This window comes from Cherax quadricarinatus, chromosome 38 (assembly GCF_038502225.1).
Source record: "Cherax quadricarinatus isolate ZL_2023a chromosome 38, ASM3850222v1, whole genome shotgun sequence".
In the NCBI taxonomy this organism is placed as follows: Eukaryota; Metazoa; Arthropoda; class Malacostraca; order Decapoda; family Parastacidae; genus Cherax; species Cherax quadricarinatus.
Genome location: NC_091329.1, coordinates 7,180,002 through 7,202,964, shown reverse-complemented (window position 1 = coordinate 7,202,964; position 22,963 = coordinate 7,180,002). Strand labels below are relative to the sequence as shown.

At 47.5% G+C, this 22,963-nt stretch overlaps 1 protein-coding gene across 20 annotated transcripts in view; it reads left to right on the top strand.

Moving 5' to 3' along the window:
- The window catches only part of unc-13, a 1,383,522-nt gene that overhangs the window by 1,038,710 nt on the left and 321,849 nt on the right, over positions 1-22,963 (top strand). For 7 of the 20 annotated variants that reach the window (XM_070092051.1, XM_070092055.1, XM_070092054.1 and 4 more), the window contains exons 2-3: positions 1,366-7,789; positions 7,903-7,953. The exons of 11 other annotated variants lie outside the window; for them this stretch is intronic. In XM_070092051.1, the coding sequence (XP_069948152.1) occupies positions 1,604-7,789; positions 7,903-7,953 (6,237 nt within the window). In that variant the 5' untranslated portion in view covers positions 1,366-1,603. The remainder of the gene's footprint in view (positions 1-1,365; positions 7,790-7,902; positions 7,954-22,963) is intronic. 2 more of the 20 variants (XM_070092053.1, XM_070092052.1) reach the window with 1 other exon arrangement.

Here is a 22,963-nt window from a genome sequence, read left to right as displayed (position 1 = left end):
TTTTCCTAGTGACCCCTGAGTTTTCTTAGTGACCCCTGGGTTTTACTAGTGACCTCTGGGTTTTCCTAGTGACCTCTAGGTTTTCTTAGTGACCTCTGGGTTTTCCTAGTGACCTCAAGGTTTTCCTAGTGACCTCTGGGTTTTCCTAGTGGCCTCTGGGTTTTCCTAGTGACCCCTGGATTTTCCTAGTGACCCCTTGGTTTTCCTGTTTGTCGTTCTCTGTTTCGTCTTCAGTTTTTTTCTCCTTGTCTTTCTTTGACTCTTTTGTCACAAAGCTAACTCTCTTTCTCTCTCCCTCTTTATACAGCACACAAACCGCTCATAGGACCATTCACAAGTCACACTGACAGAAGAGAGTGAGTGAGCCAGTATATATAGGAGAGGAGAGTGACGGGAGAAAGAGAGGAGGAAAAAGTAGTAGTAGTCTCGTAGTGGACTACCAAGTCCTCTGCTGTCTGTTTTTCTCCCCTTGCACTCACATATTAAATCGCTTGAGAGCAGTGCAAGAAGAATAACAGTGAAAGCAGACAGAGCTTTCTTCTGACGACTCGTTCCGGCACAGACAAAGATTCATCAGGACCGCGTACCGTAGCATAGCAACAAAGTCATCAGGACCGCGTACCGTAGCATAGCAACAAAGTCATCAGAACCACTTACCGTAGCATAGCAACAAAGTCATCAGGACCGCGTACCGTAGCATAGCAACAAAGTCATCAGAACCACTTACCGTAGCATAGCAACAAAGTCATCAGGACCACGTATCGTAGCATAGCAACAAAGTCATCAGGACCACGTATCGTAGCATAGCAACAAAGTCATCAAGACCACGTATCGTAGCATAGCGACAAAGGCAACAGGACCACGTACCTAAGCATAGCAACAAAGTCATCAGGACCACTTACCGTAGCATAGCAACAAAGTCATCAAGACCACGTATCGTAGCATAGCAACAAAGTCATCAGGACCACGTACCGTAGCATAGCAACAAAGGCAACCTGGTTATCATTCATTAGTGGGTCATTATCCTTTAATCACAAGGGTACTTAACTTTGTTCTATTTGTCCCCAGGTCACTGCAGCTCTTGGTCTCGCCTGCCTTCGTGACCTGGCCAAAACACAGGTCTTACTGCAGGTGGAATTAGTTCAGTGAGCGTGACCTGTTGACCTAGGCGTTGTAGGATTCCCAGAATTCCCTTCCCCCTTTGACCTAGGTGGTATTGCTTCCCCAGCACATTACAGCACATCGTCCGGAAAATTAATGTGACATGAATTAGGCGAATGAAGTGATCTTGTAATGTCTGGTGATGTAGAGATAGTAGAGAGCTAAGGGAAACTAATCTATTTTCTTTTTTTTACCCCCCTCAAGGCCTTATGTTGAAAAGTAAACCTATAGACATGTGTGAGTGAAGACTGTGTGCAGGAGGAGCATTGCTAGTGATGTGTTGGTGTGTTGGTAGGAGAGAGCACCATGTGAGTGTGTGGTGACTCGTCGCTAAGTAGGGTGCGGAGTGCTCATGGAATGTGTGGCCGGGGGGTTCGTGTCAGCCCGGCGTGACCTGGGCTTCCCTGGGTCCGGGCCACAGCACTGAGCTGCCCCCGGGGTCATGGATAGCCTCAAGGGCGTCAAGTCTGCCCTGGGCGGCTCCGGGGCTGGGCTGGGCACGGGCGCCGGCTCCTACCTGGCTAGCATGGAGACTCTCCTAGGAGACTACATGGAGAGGCTGGGCACGCGCCTCAACGTCTTGGAGACGGAACTACGCTACGCCTGGCGCGCCCTCGACATGCTCTCGCAAGAGTACGTCAAGATGTGGGAGCGCCTCGAGAAGCTGGAGATTCTCCTTTACGAACAGCAGGCCGTTATCGCCCAGCTGCTGGAGTTCTACACAGCCTTTGATCTTCAAGCTCTCCTCGTGGAGAAGGAAGAGCCAGCTTTACCTGCGGAAGCTGCCGCCGTCGCTGCCGCAGCTGCCGTCGCCGGCTCAACGGATGATAGCGAGAACAGGCTTATTGACGAAGCCTTCTACAGGAGTCTCAACAATGCTCATCGTGACAACCTTTCCCAGGTGTCAGAGTCGACTGATCAAGAACTGGCGAGAATCTGGGACTTGGAAGAAACAGAAAAAGAATCAGATTCTTCCGAGGCCAGGAAAAAGGAAAAGGAGAGAGAGAAGGAAAATGAGAAGGATGAAGTGTACACAGCGGATGATTACAAGGACTACAGAGGTCAGAGTACTTGCATCAGCGAACACGATCTCCACGAGTTGCGCAAGTTCACGACGCTAGACAAAGTCGCACTAGGAAAGCTCAAAGAACTTGATGCTCTCAGTGCCAAGCTTCTAAAAGATTCCCAGAACCTGAGAGATCTTCGGGAGAGATTGATTTCATCACCAAAGCTTGGATCTCCAACTTCAACCTCCCCACGGCACGTGACCAAGCCTGAGGGCGCCACTGCCGCCACTGTCTCTCAGCCAGTAGACAACAAGATGGCAGAGTCTGTAGTCGACGTAAAACTACGTCAAATGTATCTTGACTCAAACCTCGAGGACTGGACGTTCAGTCCAAGAACTTCTGAGCCCCAGAGGAGTCGCCCGAACTCGCAACTGTCAACTGACAGCAACGCGACTGACTCCGAGATCATGGCAGCTCTTGGTCTGAAGGCATCCGGACCTATTGCGGGTTCACCACGACACCGCGACCTTCACGCCAAAGCTTCCTCACCCCTTCCGTTGGCAGAGTCCAGCTCAGGGACCAGCAAAGATGCCATGGCCATGTCCGATTTTAGCATGTTGGGTCGTAAAACACCGGATCCTCTCATCGGGGGAGACAAGGCCATTGGAACTTCTTCGCCAACTTTTTTCACAGCCTCTAGCGAAAAGTTGAGATCTTCTTCACCTTTTGGGCCTTCAAGAACTCGCCAAGATGGGTACATAAGTTCTCCTCGATCAGGGAGTCCAAAGGATGTTACACGAGCCAAGAAAATCTCCCTCACGCCCACCAATCTAGAGCCAAGCTCCACCAGCAAGCGACCTGCTACTCCATCATTCATGCCGTCGAAGGAAATTGGCCACAGTCCTAGAGCCACCCCTCGTCTCATGAGTCCCAAAAGTCCCAAAAGTCCTAAGAGCCCAAAGTCTCCTAAGACTGCCAAAAGTCCTTCACCAATCCGGTACTCGGAGCTGGGAAAATATGACTCTGGCATATCCACTCTCAGCAGCAGCATGAGTACATCCTCTAGCATCGAAAAGAGTCCGACCAGCCCAAGACCAGGCAGACGAGCCTCACCATATAGAACGGAACGAGGTGAGAGGCTCGAAGACCTGTATCTGCCGTCCGCTACCTCAGCTGCCATGCTGGCCTCTGTTACAACGACCTCGGCTCCTGTCAGTTTCCCTCCAACATCAATGTCTGCTTCCTTAAATGACCAATTCAAGTTTAGCAGCATTGGAGAGGGTCTCACTAGAGAGTCGAAGATGTTCAGCTCTGCACCAATTCTTGAAGAATCAATCCAGCCTACCACAACGACGTCTTTTTTACACATATCAACCTCAAAGCCTGACATAGTTAATACAGCACTCTCTGCTGAGAAGGCAGACCCACGCATATCATTCATGTCCCCCTCCATGCCCGTGGCGACCCCGGCTTCAGGTGCGTCCTCAAGTATTCCTTCAGGCTACCTCACTCTTAGTCCGAGAAGGACGAGTGCCAAACCACGAGCTGGTAGTAATGCCGCCTTCGAGGAGGCGTCTTTTAGTACGTACAGTATCTACGCTCTTACTGCTGATCCTATCACCAGAGTCAGCAGCAGCAAGGCTGAGGAGATGTTCTTGGAGGATATGCTAATGAGTTCATCTGCACCACCACCTCCTCCAGCACCTACGTCGAGCACATATTCTCACTATTATACTGGGTCACGGTCGAGTGTTGCCTCGTCTTCTCTCCTCACAAACACATCGCTAGCTGACACTTACCCCTCGAACCTGTCCGTGTCGCCCAGCATGGAGAGAACTTACCAGGGAAAGCAGCAGCAGCCATACCAGACATCGCCCTACATCAACGAACCCAAATACTCGGCTCCAGCCTACTTGAACGCTGCCGGAGAACTCAAATTCGTCGGTCAGCACTCACGAAGATTCGATCATCTTTCTGATATCGATTCGGGACGGTCTGAAAACCGGCACAGCTTTGGTGCAGACAGTTCTGATTCTATTTCTTCGTATTCATCCAGTTCGAGCTTCTACCCGTCGTCTGGCCCGGGAGGAAAAGACACCATGAAGTATAAGTACCAGCCTACATATGGGCAACCTCCTCCATACAGCACACCGCCTACCTCATCCTCACACATCGTCAGTAGATATGTTCCCATGGAGGACAACCTCAAGGCAGGAACTATATCACGGTACAAGCAAGCCTATGGCTATGACCCGACACAGCCCATTATGAGAGACCTTTCTTATGAATCTCCTGATGCCTACATGAATACATATCCTCCAAAGGATCGGTATCGGCCAGTCCCCACCATGGCAGAGTCTCCCTTGCTGAAGAATGAGGATCTGTCAGGATCGTTGAGGAATATGGAAAACATCCTATCCACTGCAGCCCACGAGCCTCCCCCTCCCCAGGGACCGTCCCCAACTCCTCGTTCCAGGAGCCGCTATGACCGTCACCACAACACTCGGAGACACACACAGGCTGTCCCCACAACACACACGGAAATCATGCGCCAGATGCAGTGGACAGATGGAAAAACAGACAGAGAGGTCAATCTGGAGCTTAATCTCAAGAGGTACAGTCCTCAAAATGTGCAGGAGCATCGTCAGCTGGTGCAGGAGGCGCACCCAGCCCAGACCTACTATGACAACAGTAACGTCCTGGTTTCGCAGGCAGGATACATCAGCATCACGCAGGACACTGTGCCCATCAAAACTAAGGGACAACAGGAGGAGAAGAAGAAACTGAGGCGTGGTGCTAGCATGAAATCTGCCCTCAACAGCATGAGCAGGATGATCCCCAGCATCGACATCATGGGCAAGCGGTCGAGATCCCATAGCCTACCCTCGCGACCTCTCCACGAAGATGAGGCAAAACATAAAGATTACCAAACAGCAACACTTGGAAGGCGAAAAGAAAAGAAACGAAGTTCTCTCATGTCGACCATGTCGGGTTTCTTGCAGAAAACAAGACGGCGTGGAAGTAGCCTATCACTTAGGTCCCTTTCTGATTCGGAGCAATCAGACATGGAAATCAGTCGACCTATTCCTCGACGTACTATCTGGGACGATGACAGTGATAACAGCAGTTTGATGTCTGATAGCACAACCGCTGCTGATAACCTTTTCCCCACTATGAAGCAAACGAAAAAGTACAGCTCTGCCTCAAGCAGCAAGGAAAATATTGCAGCTCTGGCAACGGCGGCTGAGTCTCCGCCTAAAACAGAAGAAATAGCGTCTGACACAACAGAAGAAACACTTCTTCAAGACGTCGAGAGCCTCTTCCCAACAGTGGGTGAACTGAAACGATCTGACAGTCGAGAGAAAGACGTGGAAGCCAAACAACCCTCAGGTTCCTCCCGCGTGGGGGGACGGCGAGAGTTTGCGGTGTCCCGTGCCCTAGGCAAGTACCGCCAGCGTCATTCATCTTCCGCCCACTCTGATGATCAGAGTGGCTCGGAGGAGGCAACACGCGCCAGCAGTAGCGGGTCTGACAGTGGTTCTCGCCCACCCAGCAACCATCAGATGTTGAGTCCACTGCCTCCCGGGGAGCTGCAGCCACAAGCTCTGTCTGACAGGCCTCCAGTGGGCCCAGGAGCTCCACCCTCCGAACTGCCTGCGCCAGAAGCACTCACACCAAAAGATAACGTTGTTGTCAGTGAGCTGCAGCAGGTCAACAATAACATAACTGACCTGACGCGCGACACGACGGCCCAGGACCAAAACGCTGGCGACCAGTTCGGTTACCAGTACTACAAAGACGTAAACATTCCGCCGAATGTAAATTTTCCCATGAGCGGCCAGGAGACCCTTCTCGTTGGTGGTACATGTCCCCCAGCACCGACTTATAATGCCCCCCAACTCCCTCGTGATGCCCAACCCTTTCCTGGCCATGCTCAACAATCCTTTCCCCAACATCCACAGGAATCTACCCTTATCCAACCTTCTAATGTTGCCTCTCTCTCTTATTATGATCCAAACTTCCCCTCCAACACTGGTTATATTCAGCCAAAAAACGGGGAAGCGCCCGCCCCTAACAGCAGGCCTGCGGCAGTGGAGGCTTCCCTTGGGTTTGGCATGTCTTCTGCTGCCGCAGCCGCTGCCGTCCTTCTCCAGCAACCTGTAGTTAACAAAAACATTGATATTAACGTGTCAGGGGAGGCGGGCGATAGCGACACTTCTGTAAGCGAATCTCTTGGAATGGAAGGAACTCCATCCCGTGGCCGAGACCACAGCAGACGCTCTCCACCTGACGCTGCCAAAGACTATAGGCTGGCTCCCCCCAGTCAAAGAACACACTCGGAGGAAGATGACAATCGCTCAGTGCGAAGCTTTCGCATGTCCCGAGGTTCCTCGAGACGCCAGAGCACCGAAGACTCCATCGACTCCGATGATGAGTGGTACCGCTATGAGCTGCGCAAACTGGAGCTCATGGAGGCTGACCAGTGGCGGGAACCCGAATTAGAGGAGTGCTATCCGATGCAGCCAGATGACCGAGTACGTGATTACATGAACGTAGTGTTATGTGAGCTGCAAGGACGCGTAAAACTGGCGGATACAGATTTACCCGGCTTTGACCGTTCTTCCTCAGTTCAGCCTGTTGCAGCCCAGTATGCTCCAAAAGCCGGGTCCCCGGGCTTACCCACGGCGGTCTCCCCCATACAACCCTTGTACCAGGCACCACAGGACGTCTATGAGGATGCCATGTCCAGTGCCCTCTCCACTGAATCAGCGTTCTTCTCTGCAGCTGGAGACAGCCGGCAGAGTTCTCTTCAGTACTCTGAATCTCAAGACACTCAGGCCTCCCAGGAGAGCGCCATGTTCTCCATGTACAGTGGAGACGCACGAGGTTTACTAGAGGAGTCTACTCCAGCAAAGACCCGCCCTACACAGTCCATCATGCGTGCTCGCATCGACTCTGATGACGATGGTTCCTCAGGAGAAACTTCAGGTCCTGACTCCCCTGAAGAGGATGTAGAAGAAGAAGAAGATGACGAAGAGCCACTAACACCAGTTATCAAAGAGGCAGCTACCATACCCACGCCAAGTGAAGAACCTCCGGTAGTTCAGAAGAGTCGGCGGACGCTGCCAGTGCCTCCTACGGAAGCTCCAAAACCTCTGCCGGGTGAGATGGAGTTGTTTTCACGTCCAGCCGATACTGTCTCCCCAAAACCAGCCGATGAATCTGACCAACTTACAGACGATCTCGCCTATGGCTCTGACCTCGTGTCTCACTCGGATAGTATCGCAGAAGGGCCCGCGGAACCTGTGGAGATCACTGTTCCACCGAAGGAGCCCCCGGTTAGTGAAGTCAAGCCAGATACAGAGCACATTACCCCAGGAGGACTCAGTTCGGTACCCGAAGACAAACCTCTACCAGAAAAGCACTTAGAACGTACAGACACTACACCAGAAATTACTGTCGATGGGGAGGACGGGACCTCTGAAAAAGGGGAGGACTCCCAGGCCTCCCCAGCTAAGCCCAAGCCCTCTTTGAGAGGCCCCGGCAGTAAGTGGAAGCTGGTAAAGGCCCTCAAGGAGAAGAAGGAAGAGCAGAAGGCGGAGAAGGAAGAGGAGACCTCGGTAAGTGTTGTGGAACTTGTCATTAGTGGCGGATAGGGTAGCTAGTATAGTGTATCATATGCAGTATTTTTTTTTTCCTCACTGACTTACTGCCTCGACTCACCCTCACACAGTGTAATCTGGCACCACGGCAAAGCATCACCTCTCAAACGTCTGACGAGGAGGTAAGTGTCTTTCTCTGAGTTTTAATATTTACATGTGTTGTGTCTTTCCTGTTCTACAATATCATCGAAGGCTGCCTGTCTCCAGCGTCAATACAACGACCATTAACAGGTAATATGCAAGGTAGGAATACGTCTGTTCTGACCTTCCGTCTGTGTGTTTACTCAGTTATGGTTGAGTGGGTCAAGACTTCGCTCCTGGCCCTGCAATATGCGTGAGTCCTGGGGAATAAGTGTGTGCCTGGTGAAGAATTATTTTTTATCTGTTGGGAATAGTGTGTGCAATTAACCTCTTGTAGCAACAGAAGCAGAACCAGGCTCTTAGTTTTTTAATTGTCTTATGATTCATTTTAAAGATTCTAGTAATTATAATATTTGCAGTCCCTTCTTGAAGCCCATTTCAGTATTTCTCCATTTTATTTGTGAAGAAAAACTTCCTTACCGTCTTTTTTTCATTGTATTCTTAATTAACAGTTTTCTCCTTTAGTTTTTTTTCCTCCCTATTAAAAGGTGCTGGGAAATCACTATCTTTTCTTGGTATTTTTGTGCAGTGATTCAGATGGTTATATCATGTCTCCCCATCAGATAACGAGGACAATTTTAGTATTCCCAGTCTTTGTTCGCGACTCAGATATTTTAAGCTCTGGGAGTCAATTACTAACATGTCTCTGGACTTTATCTGCCTCATCTACATGTTTGGTCTGGGTGCGGACACCACGCCACCGCTTCAAGTTCCTATTTTAGCCCAGTATACACAACTTTTTCAGCACTTTTTTCTAATCTGTATATCTGAAGCTATTTTGAAGTTTGACACGATAGCATGTCAATTATTCACGAGTCCTTTTGTGTTATGTTTACCTGGCGGTCTTGTCTGTTTATATAGTTACTCCTAGATCTCTCTCAAAAAATCCTCGATCATTATTATAATAATAGTAGTATTAAAAATTATATTAATCATGATAATAGTATTCATAATAGAAACAACAAAAATAATAATAAAATAATTTACTATTGATGTGGTAGGACCGGTAAGCCAGAGGAAGGTCTCGGACAAATGACCAGAAGCTCCACTCAGTACGTCCTCGTGGGACTAAAACTCTCGTCGGGAGAATATTCACCATTTTTCCTGACGAATAAAACACCATCTTTCAGCGGTGCGTTCTTTATTTTATCATTCACTGAGGAGTGTTACCTTAGTGTGGGCGTGTTACCTTAGTGTGGGCGTGTTACCTTAGTGTGGGCGTGTTACCTTAGTATGAGGGAGGTGTTACCTTAGTGTGGAGAGTTTCCTTTGTGTGCAGTGTGTCACCTTAGTATGTGGAGTGTTACCTTAGTGTGGAGGGTTACCTTATTGTGGAGTGTTACCTTAGTGTGGAGGGTTACCTTTGTGGAGTGTTACCTTAGTGTGGAGGGTTACCTTATTGTGGAGTGTTACCTTAGTGTGGAGGGTTACCTTTGTGGAGTGTTACCTTAGTGTGGAGGGTTACCTTATTGTGGAGTGTTACCTTAGTGCGGAGGGTTACCTTATTGTGGAGTGTTACCTTAGTGTGGGGGTGTTACCTTAGTGTGGAGGGTTACCTTAGTGTGCAGTGTGTCACCTTATTGTGTGGAGTGTTACCTTAGTGTGGGGGTGTTACCTTAGTGTGGAGGGTTACCTTATTGTGGAGTGTTACCTTAGTGTGGGGGTGTTACCTTAGTGTGGAGGGTTACCTTAGTGTGGAGGTTACCTTATTGGGGGTGTTACCTTAGTGTGGAGGGTTACCTTATTGGGGGATACTTTCGTGTGGAGGGTTACCTTAGTGTGGGGAGGTGTTACCTTAGTATGGAGGGTTACCTTTGTGTGGAGGGTTACCTTAGTGTGGAGGGTTACCTTAGTGTGGAGGGTTACCATAGTGTGGAGAGTTACCTTAGTGTGGAGGGTTAACTTAGTGTGGGGGTGTTACCTTAGTGTGAAGGGTTACCTTAGTGTGGGGGTTATTACCTTAGTGTGGAGGGTTACCTTAGTGTGAGGGTGTTACCTTAGTATGGAGGGTTACCTTAGTGTGGAGGGTTACCTTAGTGTGGGGGTGTTACCTTAGTGTGGAGAGTCACCTTAGTGTGGAGGGTTACCTTAGTGTGGAGGGTTACCTTAGTGTGAGGGAGGTGTGTTACCTTAGTTTGGGGGGTGTTACCTTAGTGTGGGGGGTGTTACCTTGGTGTGGAGGGTTACCTTAGTGTGGACGGTTACGTTAGTGTGGGGGGTTACCTTAGTGTAGAGGGTTACCTTAGTGTGGAGTGTTACCTTAGTGTGGAGGGTTACCTTAGTGTAGAGGGTTACCTTAGTGTAGAGGGTTACCTTAGTGTAGAGGGTTACATTAGTGTAAAGTGTTACCTTAGTGTAGAGGGTTACCTTAGTGTGGGGGGTGTTACCTTAGTGTAGAGGGTTACCTTAGTGTAGAGGGTTACCTTAGTGTAGAGGGTTACCTTAGTGTGGAGGGTTTCCTTAGTGTAAAGGATTACCTTAGTGTAGAGGGTTACCGTAGTGTGGAGGGTTACCTTAGCGTAGAGGGTTACCTTAGTGTAGAGGATTACCTTAGTGTGGAGGATTACCTTAGTGTGGGGGTGTTACTTTAGTGTGGAGAGTTACCTTAATGTGGAGGGTAACCTTAGTGTGGAGGGTTACCTTAGTGTAGGGGTGTTACCTTAGTGTGGAGGGTTGCCTTAGTGAGGGGGTGTTACCTTAGTTTGGACGGTTACCTTACTGTGGGGGGTGTTACCGTAGTGTGGGGGATTACCTTAGTGTGGCGCTGGATGTTACCTTAGTGTGGAGGGTTACCTTAGTGTGGAGGGTAACCTTAGTGTAGAGGGTTACCTTAGTGTGGGTGGATGTTACCTTAGTGTGGAGGGTTACCTTAGTGTGGGGGTGTTACCTTTGTGTAGAGGGTTATCTTAGTGTGGGGGGTGTTACTTTAGTGTGGAGAGTTACCTTAGTGTGGAGGGTTACCTTAGTGTGGAGGGTTACCTTAGTGTGGAGGGTTACCTTAGTGTGGGGGTGTTACCTTAGTGTGGAGAGTTACCTTAGTGTGGAGAGTTACCTTAGTGTGAGGGGTGTTACCTTAGTGTAGAGGGTTACCTTAGTGTGGGGGAATGTTACCTTAGTGTGGAAGGTTACCTTAGTGTGGGGGGATGTTACCTTAGTGTGGAGGGTTACCTTAGTGTGGAGGGTAACCTTAGTGTAGAGGGTTACCTTAGTGTGGGGGGATGTTACCTTAGTGTGGGGGTGTTACCTTTGTGTAGAGGGTTACCTTAGTGTGGAAAGTTACCTTAGTGTGAAGGGTTACCTTAGTGTGAAGGGTTACCTTAGTGTGGAGGGTTACCTTAGTGTGGAGGATTACCTTAGTGTGGAGGGTTACCTTAGTGTGGGGGTGTTACCTTAGTGTGGAGAGTCACCTTAGTGTGGAGGGTTACCTTAGTGTGGAGGGTTACCTTAGTGTGAGGGAGGTGTGTTACCTTAGTTTGGGGGATGTTACCTTAGTGTGGGGGGTGTTACCTTGGTGTGGAGGGTTACCTTAGTGTGGACGGTTACGTTAGTGTGGGGGGTTACCTTAGTGTAGAGGGTTACCTTAGTGTGGAGTGTTACCTTAGTGTGGAGGGTTACCTTAGTGTAGAGGGTTACCTTAGTGTAGAGGGTTACATTAGTGTAAAGGGTTACCTTAGTGTAGAGGGTTACCTTAGTGTGGGGGGTGTTACCTTAGTGTAGAGGGTTACCTTAGTGTAGAGGGTTACCTTAGTGTAGAGGGTTACCTTAGTGTGGAGGGTTTCCTTAGTGTAAAGGATTACCTTAGTGTAGAGGGTTACCGTAGTGTGGAGGGTTACCTTAGCGTAGAGGGTTACCTTAGTGTAGAGGATTACCTTAGTGTGGAGGATTACCTTAGTGTGGGGGTGTTACTTTAGTGTGGAGGGTTACCTTAATGTGGAGGGTAACCTTAGTGTGGAGGGTTACCTTAGTGTAGGGGTGTTACCTTAGTGTGGAGGGTTACCTTAGTGAGGGGGTGTTACCTTAGTTTTTCACGGTTACCTTACTGTGGGGGGTGTTACCGTAGTGTGGGGGATTACCTTAGTGTGGCGCTGGATGTTACCTTAGTGTGGAGGGTTACCTTAGTGTGGAGGGTAACCTTAGTGTAGAGGGTTACCTTAGTGTGGGTGGATGTTACCTTAGTGTGGAGGGTTACCTTAGTGTGGGGGTGTTACCTTTGTGTAGAGGGTTATCTTAGTGTAGGGGGTGTTACTTTAGTGTGGAGAGTTACCTTAGTGTGGAGGGTTACCTTAGTGTGGAGGGTTACCTTAGTGTGGAGGGTTACCTTAGTGTGGGGGTGTTACCTTAGTGTGGAGAGTTACCTTAGTGTGGAGAGTTACCTTAGTGTGAGGGGTGTTACCTTAGTGTAGAGGGTTACCTTAGTGTGGGGGAATGTTACCTTAGTGTGGAAGGTTACCTTAGTGTGGGGGGATGTTACCTTAGTGTGGAGGGTTACCTTAGTGTGGAGGGTAACCTTAGTGTAGAGGGTTACCTTAGTGTGGAGTGTTACCTTAGTGTGGAGGGTTACCTTAGTGTTACGGAGGAAAGTCAGAATATTTTCTGCAGAATGGATGGAAGGAAGAACGGACAAGTGGGGAAATCAGCAAATCGTTAAGGTGAATGGAAAGATATCCTTATTAATTGGATGAAATAGGGAGAAGACTCTCATAGAAAGGAGAAAGGGGAAAAGATATTCTTAATTATTTGAGTGAGCGAAGGAAAAACGTCTTCGTCCGTAGAGAGAGAAACAGAGATAGACAGAGTGAGGGAAGGAGTGTAGTAGGAAGCAAATGCCTGGGTGCCACCTAACCACAGGTGACTCATGTAAGGCACTGATTTAGCGCTGCTTCCGCCTTAAGAAAGACAGGTATAAATTACCCAGGTAAATACGTGTCAGCTAGTACCACAAAGGTCCCCGTGTCTGCGAATTACAAGCAAGACACCTCGCTGAATAGTTGCTTGCATTAAAGCCGCAGACATATGTCTCGGGTGCATGCAAGAACGTTCACAATTACACGTGCATGCAAGGACACATACACTCAGAGGTACACACGGGGAAATGATGGGTGACCTGTAGCGCGTTGTGTAATGAAGATAACTCAAGCGATAGGTGATAGGTTCAGATTGGGGAGGACTGAACGGATGGGTAGATCTCCGTGCAGAAAAGGTCTTTGTCAAGTAATGACTTGATGAAGCTTTACACAGAGCGAAACGTTGTCCAGTAAAAAAAACGTGTTCTACCATTTGTATGCATTCCATCTAGTCTCCTTTCTATGCTACTGATACTTCTCCTGTTCATCTTGAAGTAAATAGGCACTTGGGTGCTAATCAGGTGTTGTAGAGAGCTACTTAGGGACTGGAGGTAAGCGGTAATAATGAAGACGGGACACCTACCAGCATGGCTCTTCTCCTGTCATGACAGATTGGTAATTACAACCCAAACAGGGAGGGCCTCCAGCCTCTCTTCATTTATGATTACAGTGCAGATGGTGTAACCGGGAACCTGTGAACACAGGGGGAGTACGCATGCACACACACACACACACACACACACACACACACACACACACACACACACACACACACACACACTGACGACACTGACGACACTGGAGGACAGGAGAGATAGGGGGGACATGATAACGACATACAAAATACTGAGGGGAATTGACAAGGTGGACAAAGACAGGATGTTCCAGAGATTGGACACAGTAACAAGGGGACACAGTTGGAAGCTAAAGACACAGATGAATCACAGGGATGTTAGGAAGTATTTCTTCAGCCACAGAGTAGTCAGTAAGTGGAATAGTTTGGGAAGCGATGTAGTGGAGGCAGGATCCATACATAGCTTTAAGCAGAGGTATGATAAAGCTCACGGCTCGGGGAGAGTGACCTAGTAGCGATCAGTGAAGAGGCGGGGCCAGGAGCTCGGACTCGACCCCCGCAACCTCAACTAGGTGAGTACAACTAGGTGAGTACACACACACACACACACACACACACACGATCCAATCAAGGAGCAGCATCAAGGAGGAAGCGGATGCATGAGGGAGGAGGGGAGCGGGTCGATGACTGTCACTGCCTCCTACGTGTTCCCCTCACTTGGAGGGGAAGTTAAAAGGCTGCCCCTCCGCTTGTAGATCCTCCTGGATGAGATGAAGTATTGTGTACAAGCTGGCAGACAAAGATATGTTACAGATACGTTATTCCCCTCTGTGTTGACCTTGATTAAATAAATAGCTTGATAAAGTTCTACACAGAGCGAAACGTCGTCCCAATGAGCCTTTTCGGTAAATTTGGTCACCGCCTTCATGTAGATGTTTCCAGTAAAGACTTTCACTACAATAACTTAGTGTTTGTGAGTTGTAGAGAAGTTAGTGTTTGTGAGTTGTAGAGAAGTTAGTGCTTGTGAGTTGTAGAGAAGTTAGTGTTTGTGAGTTGTAGAGAAGTTAGTGCTTGTGAGTTGTAGAGAACTTAGTGCTTGTGAGTTGTAGAGAAGTTAGTGTTTGTGAGTTGTAGAGAAGTTAGTGTTTGTGAGTTGTAGAGAAGTTAGTGCTTGTGAGTTGTAGAGAAGTTAGTGCTTGTGAGTTGTAGAGAAGTTAGTGCTTGTGAGTTGTAGAGAACTTAGTGCTTGTGAGTTGTAGAGAACTTAGTGCTTGTGAGTTGTAGAGAACTTAGTGCTTGTGAGTTGTAGAGAACTTAGTGCTTGTGAGTTGTAGAGAACTTAGTGCTTGTGAGTTGTAGAGAACTTAGTGTTTGTGAGTTGTAGAGAACTTAGTGCTTGTGAGTTGTAGAGAACTTAGTGCTTGTGAGTTGTAGAGAACTTAGTGTTTGTGAGTTGTAGAGAACTTAGTGCTTGTGAGTTGTAGAGAACTTAGGTGACTGCCTAAGTGACAACACACTACAACAATTGAATTTTATTTTTGTGTTTTTTCTTCTTGGATAAAAATCCTAACCTATCCTAACCTATCCTAGCCTACCCTAACCTAATCTATCCTAACCTACCCTAATCTAACTTAACCTAGCCTATCCTAACCTATCCTAACCTAACCTAACCTAACTTATCCTAACCTAACCTATCCTAACCAAACCTATCCTAACCTAACCTAACCTGTCCTATCCTAACCTAACCTAACCTAACCTAACCTAACCTAACCTATCCTAACCAAACCTATCCTAACCTAACCTAACCTAACCTAACCTAACCTATCCTAACCTAACCTAACCTAACCTAACCTATCCTAACCAAACCTATCCTAACCTAACCTAGCCTATCCTAACCTATCCTAACCTAACCTAACCTAACCTAATCTAACCTAACCTAACCTAACCTAACCTATCCTAACCAAACCTATCCTAACTTAACCTAACCTGTCCTATCCTAACCTAACCTAACCTAACCTAACCTAACCTAACCAAACCTATCCTAACCTAACCTAACCTGTCCTATCCTAACCTAACCTAACCTAACCAAACCTATCCTAACCTAACCTAACCAAACCTATTCTACCTTAACCTAACCTATCCTAACCAAACCTATCCTAACCTAACTTGTCCTTTCCTAACCTAACCTAACCTAACCTAACCTAACCTATCCTAACCAAACCTATCCTAACCTAACCTAACCTGTCCTATCCTATCCTAACCTAACCTAACCTAACCTAACCAAACCTATCCTAACCTAACCTAACCTGTCCTATCCTAACCTAACCTAACCAAACCTATCCTAACCTAACCTAACCTAACCAAACCTATTCTAACCTAACCTAACCTATCCTAACCAAACCTATCCTAACCTAACGTAACCTGTCCTATCCTAACCTAACTTAACCTAACCTAACCTAACCAAACCTATCCTAACCTAACCTAACCTAACCTAACCTAACCTAACCTAACCTAACCTAACCTGTCCTATCCTAACCTAACCTAACCTAACCTGTCCTATCCTATCCTAACCTAACCTAACCTAACCTATCCTAACCTGTCCTATCCTAACCTAACCTAACCTAACCTAACCTAACCTAACCTGTCCTATCCTATCCTAACCTAACCTAACCTAACCTAACCTGTCCTATCCTATCCTAACCTAACCTAACCTAACCTAACCTAACCTAACCTGTCCTATCCTATCCTAACCTAGCCTAACCTAACCTAACCTAACCTGTCCTATCCTATCCTATCCTAACCTAACCTAATCTAACCTATCCTAACCTAACCTAACCTAACCTAACCTAACCTAACCTGTCCTATCCTAACCTAACCTAACCTAACCTATTCTAACCTAACCTAACCTAACCTAACCTAACCTAACCTGTCCTATCCTAACCTAACCTAACCTAACCTAACCTGTCCTATCCTATCCTAACCTAACCTAACCTAACCTAACCTAACCTGTCCTATCCTAACCTAACCTAACCTAATCTATCCTAACCTAACCTAACCTAACCTAACCTAACCTAACCTGTCCTATCCTAACCTAACCTAACCTAACCTAACCTAACCTAACCTAACCTATCCTAACCTAACCTAACCTAATCTATCCTAACCTAACCTAACCTAACCTAATCTAACCTAACCTAACCTGTCCTATCCTAACCTAACCTAACCTAACCTAACCTAACCTGTCCTATCCTATCCTATCCTAACCTAACCTAACCTAACCTAACCTAACCTGTCCTATCCTAACCTAACCTAACCTAATCTATCCTAACCTAGCCTAACCTAACCTAACCTAACCTAACCTGTCCTATCCTAACCTAACCTAACCTAACCTAACCTAACCTAACCTGTCCTATCCTAACCTAACCTAACCTAATCTATCCTAACCTAACCTAACCTAACCTAACCTAACCTGTCCTATCCTAACCTAACCTAACCTAACCTAATCTAACCTGTCCTATCCTATCCTAACCTAACCTAATCTAACCTAACCTAATCTAACCTATCCTAACCGAACCATCTTTTACAGAACCTCTGGAACACACCTGAACTCTTGCATTATCTGTATATTCACGTGGAAACACAAACCCGTAGGATTACAGCAACTCTTGGGGAGACGAGAGGCAATTAGGTTTGAGTCAAGGAGGTAAGAGTAGCGTCAGTTCCTAGGATGAAGAGCCCTCTAGATGGACAGCCTGGTATTGAACCTCTAGAGGGAACACCTTGTGTTGAACCTTCCCTCTGTTCTCTCCCCTTGACCTCTCCCCTTGACCTCTCCCCTTGACCTCTTCCTTTGACCTCTCCCCTTGACCTCTCCCCTTGACCTCTCCTCTTGACCTCTCCCCTTGACTTCTCCCATTGACCTCTCCCCTTGACCTCTCCCCTTGACCTCTTCCTTTGACCTCTCCCCTTGACCTCTCCCCTTGACCTCTCCTCTTGACCTCTCCCCTTGACTTCTCCCATTGACCTCTCCCCTTGACCTCTTCCCTTGACCTCTCCCCTTGACCTCTCCTCTTGACCTTTCCTGCTCGACCTCTCCCTTTAATTTTGCTCCTTGACCTCTCCCCTCAACCTATCCCCTCGACCTCTCCTCTCAACCTATCCCCTCGACCTCTCCTCTCAACCTATCCCCTCGACCTCTCTCCCCTTGACCTGTCCCCTCGATCTTTCCTTTCGACCTCTTTTGGACCTCTCCCCTTCACCTTTCTCCTTGATCTTTCCCTTCGACCTTTCCCCTCGACCTTTCCTTTCGACCTCTTCAGCCTCTCCATTCTGTCAGTCCCCTCGTCCTCTCCCCTCTACCACTCCCCTCGACCTCTCCCCTCAGCCACTCCCCTCGACCTCTCCCCTCAGCCACTCCCCTCGACCTCTCCCCTCTGCCACTCCCCTCGACCTCTCCCCTCAGCCACTCCCCTCGACCTCTCCTCTCAGCCATTCCCCTCGACCTCTCCCCTCTGCCACTCCCCTCGACCTCTCCCCTCTGCCACTCCCTTCTACCTCTCCTTTTAGCCACTCCCCTCGACCTCTCCCCTCTGCCACTCCCCTCAGCCACTCCCCTCGACCTCTCCCCTCTGCCACTCCCCTCTACCTCTCCCCTCAGCCACTCCCCTCGACCTCTCCCCTCTGCCACTCCCCTCGACCTCTCCCCTCAGCCACTCCCCTCGACCTCTCCCCTCTGCCACTTCCCTCGACCTCTCCCCTCAGCCACTCCCCTCGACCTCTCCCCTCAGCCACTCCCCTCGACCTCTCTCCTCAGCCACTCCCCTCGACCTCTCCCCTCAGCCACTCCCCTCGACCTCTCTCCTCAGCCACTCCCCTCGATCTCTCCCCTCAGCCACTCCCCTCGACCTCTCCCCTCAGCCACTCCCCTCGACCTTTCCCCTCGACCTCTCCCCTCGACCTCTCCCCTCAGCCACTCCCCTCGACCTCTCCCCTCAGCCACTCCCCTCGACCTCTCCCCTCGCTCATCACTTGACAATAACGATGATAACTGGACCAGCCTCCACCTGCTTCCCCTCACGCATGTTGTTACGCTCTGTTTACCTAACAAAATCTACCTCCCACAATCTACCTATCACAGTCTACCTGCCACAGTCTACCTGCCACAGTTTACCTGCCACAGTGTACCTGCCACAGTCTACCTGACACAGTCTTTCTATCGCAGTCTACCTATCACAGTCTACCTATCAATGTCTACCTATCACAGTCTGCCTGCCACAGTCTACCTGTCACAGTCCACCTGTCATAGTCTACCTGCCACAATCTACCTATCACAGTCCACCTGTCACAGTCTGCCTATCACAGTCTACCTGTCACAGTCTACCTATCACAGTTTACCTACATAAGAAAGGAGGAACACTGCAGCAGGCCTGTTGGCCCATACTAGGCAGGTCCTTTACAATCCATCCCACTAACAAAACATTTGCCCAACCCAATTTTCAATGTTACCCAAGAAATAAGGTCTGATAACTCTATCCACTCATTTGCAAGTCCCACTCAAATCCAACCCCTCTCACTCATATATTTATCCAACCTAAATTTGAAACTACCCAAAGTCCTAGCCTCAATAACCCAACTAGGTAGACTGTTCCACTCATCAACTACCCTATTTCCAAACCAATACTTTCCTATGTCCTTTCTAAATCTAAACTTGTCTAATTTAGATCCATTACTGCGGGTTCTCTCTTGGAGAGATATCCTCAAGACCTTATTAATATCCCCTTCATTAATATCCATCTTCCACTTATACACTTCGATCATGTCTCCCCTCATTCTTCGTCTAACAAGGAAATATAATTTAAGAGTCTTCAATCTTTCTTCATAAGGAAGATTTCTAATGCTATGTATTAATTTAATCATTCTACGCTGAATGTTTTCTAACGAATTTATGTCCATTCTGTAATATGGAGACCAGAATTGAGCTGCATAATCTAGGTGAGGCCTTACTAATGATGTATAAAGCTGCAGTATAACCTCTGGACTTCTGTTGCTTACACTTCTTGATATAAATTCCAATAATCTATTTGCCCTATTACGAACGCTTAGGCATTGCTGTCTTGGTTTAAGGTTACTGCTCACCATAACCCCCAAGTCCTTTTCGCAATCTGTATGGCTAAAGTTCTACATTATTTAACTTATAAGTGCTAGGGTTATGGACACTCCCGAGCTTCAGAACCTTGCATTTATCTACATTGAACTGCATCTGCCACTTTTCTGACCAAGAATAGTTTATCTAAAGACTCCTGAAGTTCCCTAACATCTACGTTTGAATCACTTATCCTACCTATCTTTGTGTCATCGGCGAATTTGCTCATATCACTAGTAATACCCTCATCAAGGTCACTGATATATATTATAAACAACAGTGGGCCTAAGACTGATCCCTGTGGTACGCCACTTGTTACAGATCCCCACTCGGATTTAACCCCATTTAAGCATACTCTCTGCTTCCTATTAGTGAGCCATGACTCGATCCATAACAGCACTTTCCCCCCAATGCCATGAGCTGCCACTTTTTTTAAGTCACTGGTGCGGTACTCTATCAAAAGCCTTACTAAAATCTAAATAAACAATATCGAATTCTTTATCATGATCAACAGCCTCAAAAGCTTTACTGAGGAAAGTTAATAAATTAGTTAGGCAGTAACGACCCCTCGCGAATCCATGCTGAGTATCATTAATCAAGCTGTGCGTATCCAGATGGCTTCTTATATTATTAGCTGTAATTGACTAGCAATTTGCCTACAATTGAGGTTAGGCTTATTGGGCGGTAATTTGACGTTAACGACTTGTCCCCTGCTTTCAAAACAGGAATTACATTAGCCATCTTCCACATATCAGACACTACACCTGTTTGAAGAGAAATATTAAAAATATTAGTCAGTGGTTCACAAAGTTCCACTTTACCCTCTTTTTGAACCCTTGAAAAAGTTCATCAGGGCCCGGGGATTTATTTTGCTTTAACCGGTCTATCTGTTTGATAACCTGTCACAGTCTACCTATCACACTCTACCTGATACAATCTACCTGCCTGCGTACCTACATCTACCTACCTACATCTGCGTACCTACATCTACCTACATCTACCTGCCTGCATTTACATACTTACATCTACCTTCCTGCATCTATCTACCTACATCTAGTTACCTGGGCTTATCAGCTGCCTGGTGAAGGGATCTTGACCCAAGGAAATGAAGCTGCCTTCCCTTTCCTCGGATCAGACCCGAGTACCTTCCATGCAACACCTCCCAGGTACCCTATGACTCCTACAAATTTAGACCTATGATATAATAATAATTAATAATATCGATTATAATAATAATAATAATAATAATTGGAAGATCAGCTGTCATCAGTGTTTCATATTTCGCCTCCTTTATCGGAGTATTTAATATGTCGTGGACGTGTCTCCTCTTGTTCCACTGGTACATTTCGTTCAGTATTTCTTAAAGCCCTTTCTCAGGTGGCAGACAGATGATGGATGACCGCACTTATCTGTAATGTCTGTTAATGTTTTGCTTGGTTGGGGGGGAGGGGGGCTCTCCGCTGGAGCTGAGTACTGATATGTGTACTCACCTATTTGTACTCACCTATTTGTGGTTGCAAGGGTCGAGTCTTAGCTCCTGGCCCCGCCTCTTCACCGGTTGCTACTGGGCCCTCTCTCTCCCCGCTCCATGAGCTTTATCAAACCTCGTCTTAAAACTGTGTATGGTTCCTGCCTCCACTACGTCATTTTCTAGGCTATTTCACTGCCTGACAACTCTATGACTGAAGAAATACTTCCTAATATCTCTCTGACTCATTTGTGTCTTCAACTTCCAATTGTGGCCTCTTGTTTCTGTGTCCCCTCCCTGGAACATCCTGCCTTTGTCCACCTTGTCTATTCCATGCAGTATTTTATATGTCGTTATCATGTCTCCCCTGACCCTCCTGTCCTCCAGTGTCGTCAGGCCGATTTCCCTTAATCTTTCTTCATAGGACATTCCCCTTAGCTCTGGAACTAACCTTGTCGCAAACCTTTGTACTTTCTCTAGTTTCTTGACGTGCTTTATCAAGTGCGGGTTCCAAACAGGTGCTGCATACTCCAGTATGGGCCTGACATACACGGTGTACAGTGTCTTGAATGATTCCTTACTAAGGTATCGGAATGCTGTTCTCAGGTTTGCCAGGCGCCCATATGCTGCAGCAGTTATCTGATTGATGTGTGCTTCCGGAGACATGCTCGGTGTTATACTCACCCCAAGATCTTTCTCCTTGAGTGAGGTTTGCAGTCTTTGGCCACCTAGCCTATACTCTGTCTGTGGTCTTCTGTGTCCTTCCCCTATCTTCATGACTTTGCATTTGGCAGGATTAAATTCGAGAAGCCATTTGCTGGACCAGGTGTCCAGTCTGTCCAGGTCTCTTTGAAGTCCTGCCTGGTCCTCATCTGATTTAATTCTCCTCATTAACTTCACATCATCTGCAAACAGGGACACTTCTGAGTCTAACCCTTTCATCATGTCGTTCACATATACCAAAAATAGCACTGGTCCTAGGACCGACCCCTGTGGGACCCCGCTCGTCACAGGTGCCCACTGTGATACATCATTACGTACCATGACTCGTTGTTGCCTCCCTGTTAGGTATTCTCTGATCCATTGCAGTGCCCTTCCTGTTATATGCGCCTGATGCTCTAGCTTCTGCACTAATCTCTTGTGAGGAACTGTGTCAAAGGCCTTCTTGCAGTCCAAGAAGATGCAATCAACCCACTCCTCTCTCTCGTGTCTTACTTCTGTTATTTTATTTTTGGCATTTATACTCTTGTTCCGTTCCACCACTCTCCTCCTGATAATCTTCTCCATAACTTTGCATACTATACACGTCAATGACACAGGTCTATAGTTTAGTGCCTCTTTTCTGTCTCCTTTTTTAAAAATGGGAACTACATTTGCCGTCTTCCATACCTCAGGTAGTTGCCCAGTTTCCAGGGACGTGTTGAAGATTGTGGTAAGTGGCACGCACAACATATCTGCTCCCTCTCTAAGGATCCACGGGGAGAAGTTGTCCGGTCCCATTGCCTTTGAGTTATCGATGTCCCTTAGCAGTTTCTTCACCTCCTCCTCATCTGTATGTATGTCGTCCAACACTTGTTGGTGTATTCCTTGCTGGTGTCCCCATCTGGTCTGTCCCCCCAGAGTCCTTCCTGTCTCTACTGTAAATACTTCCTTAAATCTCGTGCTGTGCTCCTCACATACCTCTTGATCATTTTTTGTGAGTTATCCACCTTCTTTCCTCAACCTTATCACCTGGTCCTTGACTGTTGTCTTCCTCCTAATGTGGCTATACAGCAGTTTCGGGCCAGATTTGACTTTCGATGCTATGTCGTTTTCATACTGTCGCTGGGCCTCCCTCCTTATCTGTGCATACTCGTTTCTGGCTCTTCTACTAATCTCCTTGTTTTCCTGGGCCCTATGCCTCCTGTACCTTTTCCATTCTCTGTTTCACTTAGTTTTTCCCTCTCTACACCTTCGGGTAAACCAA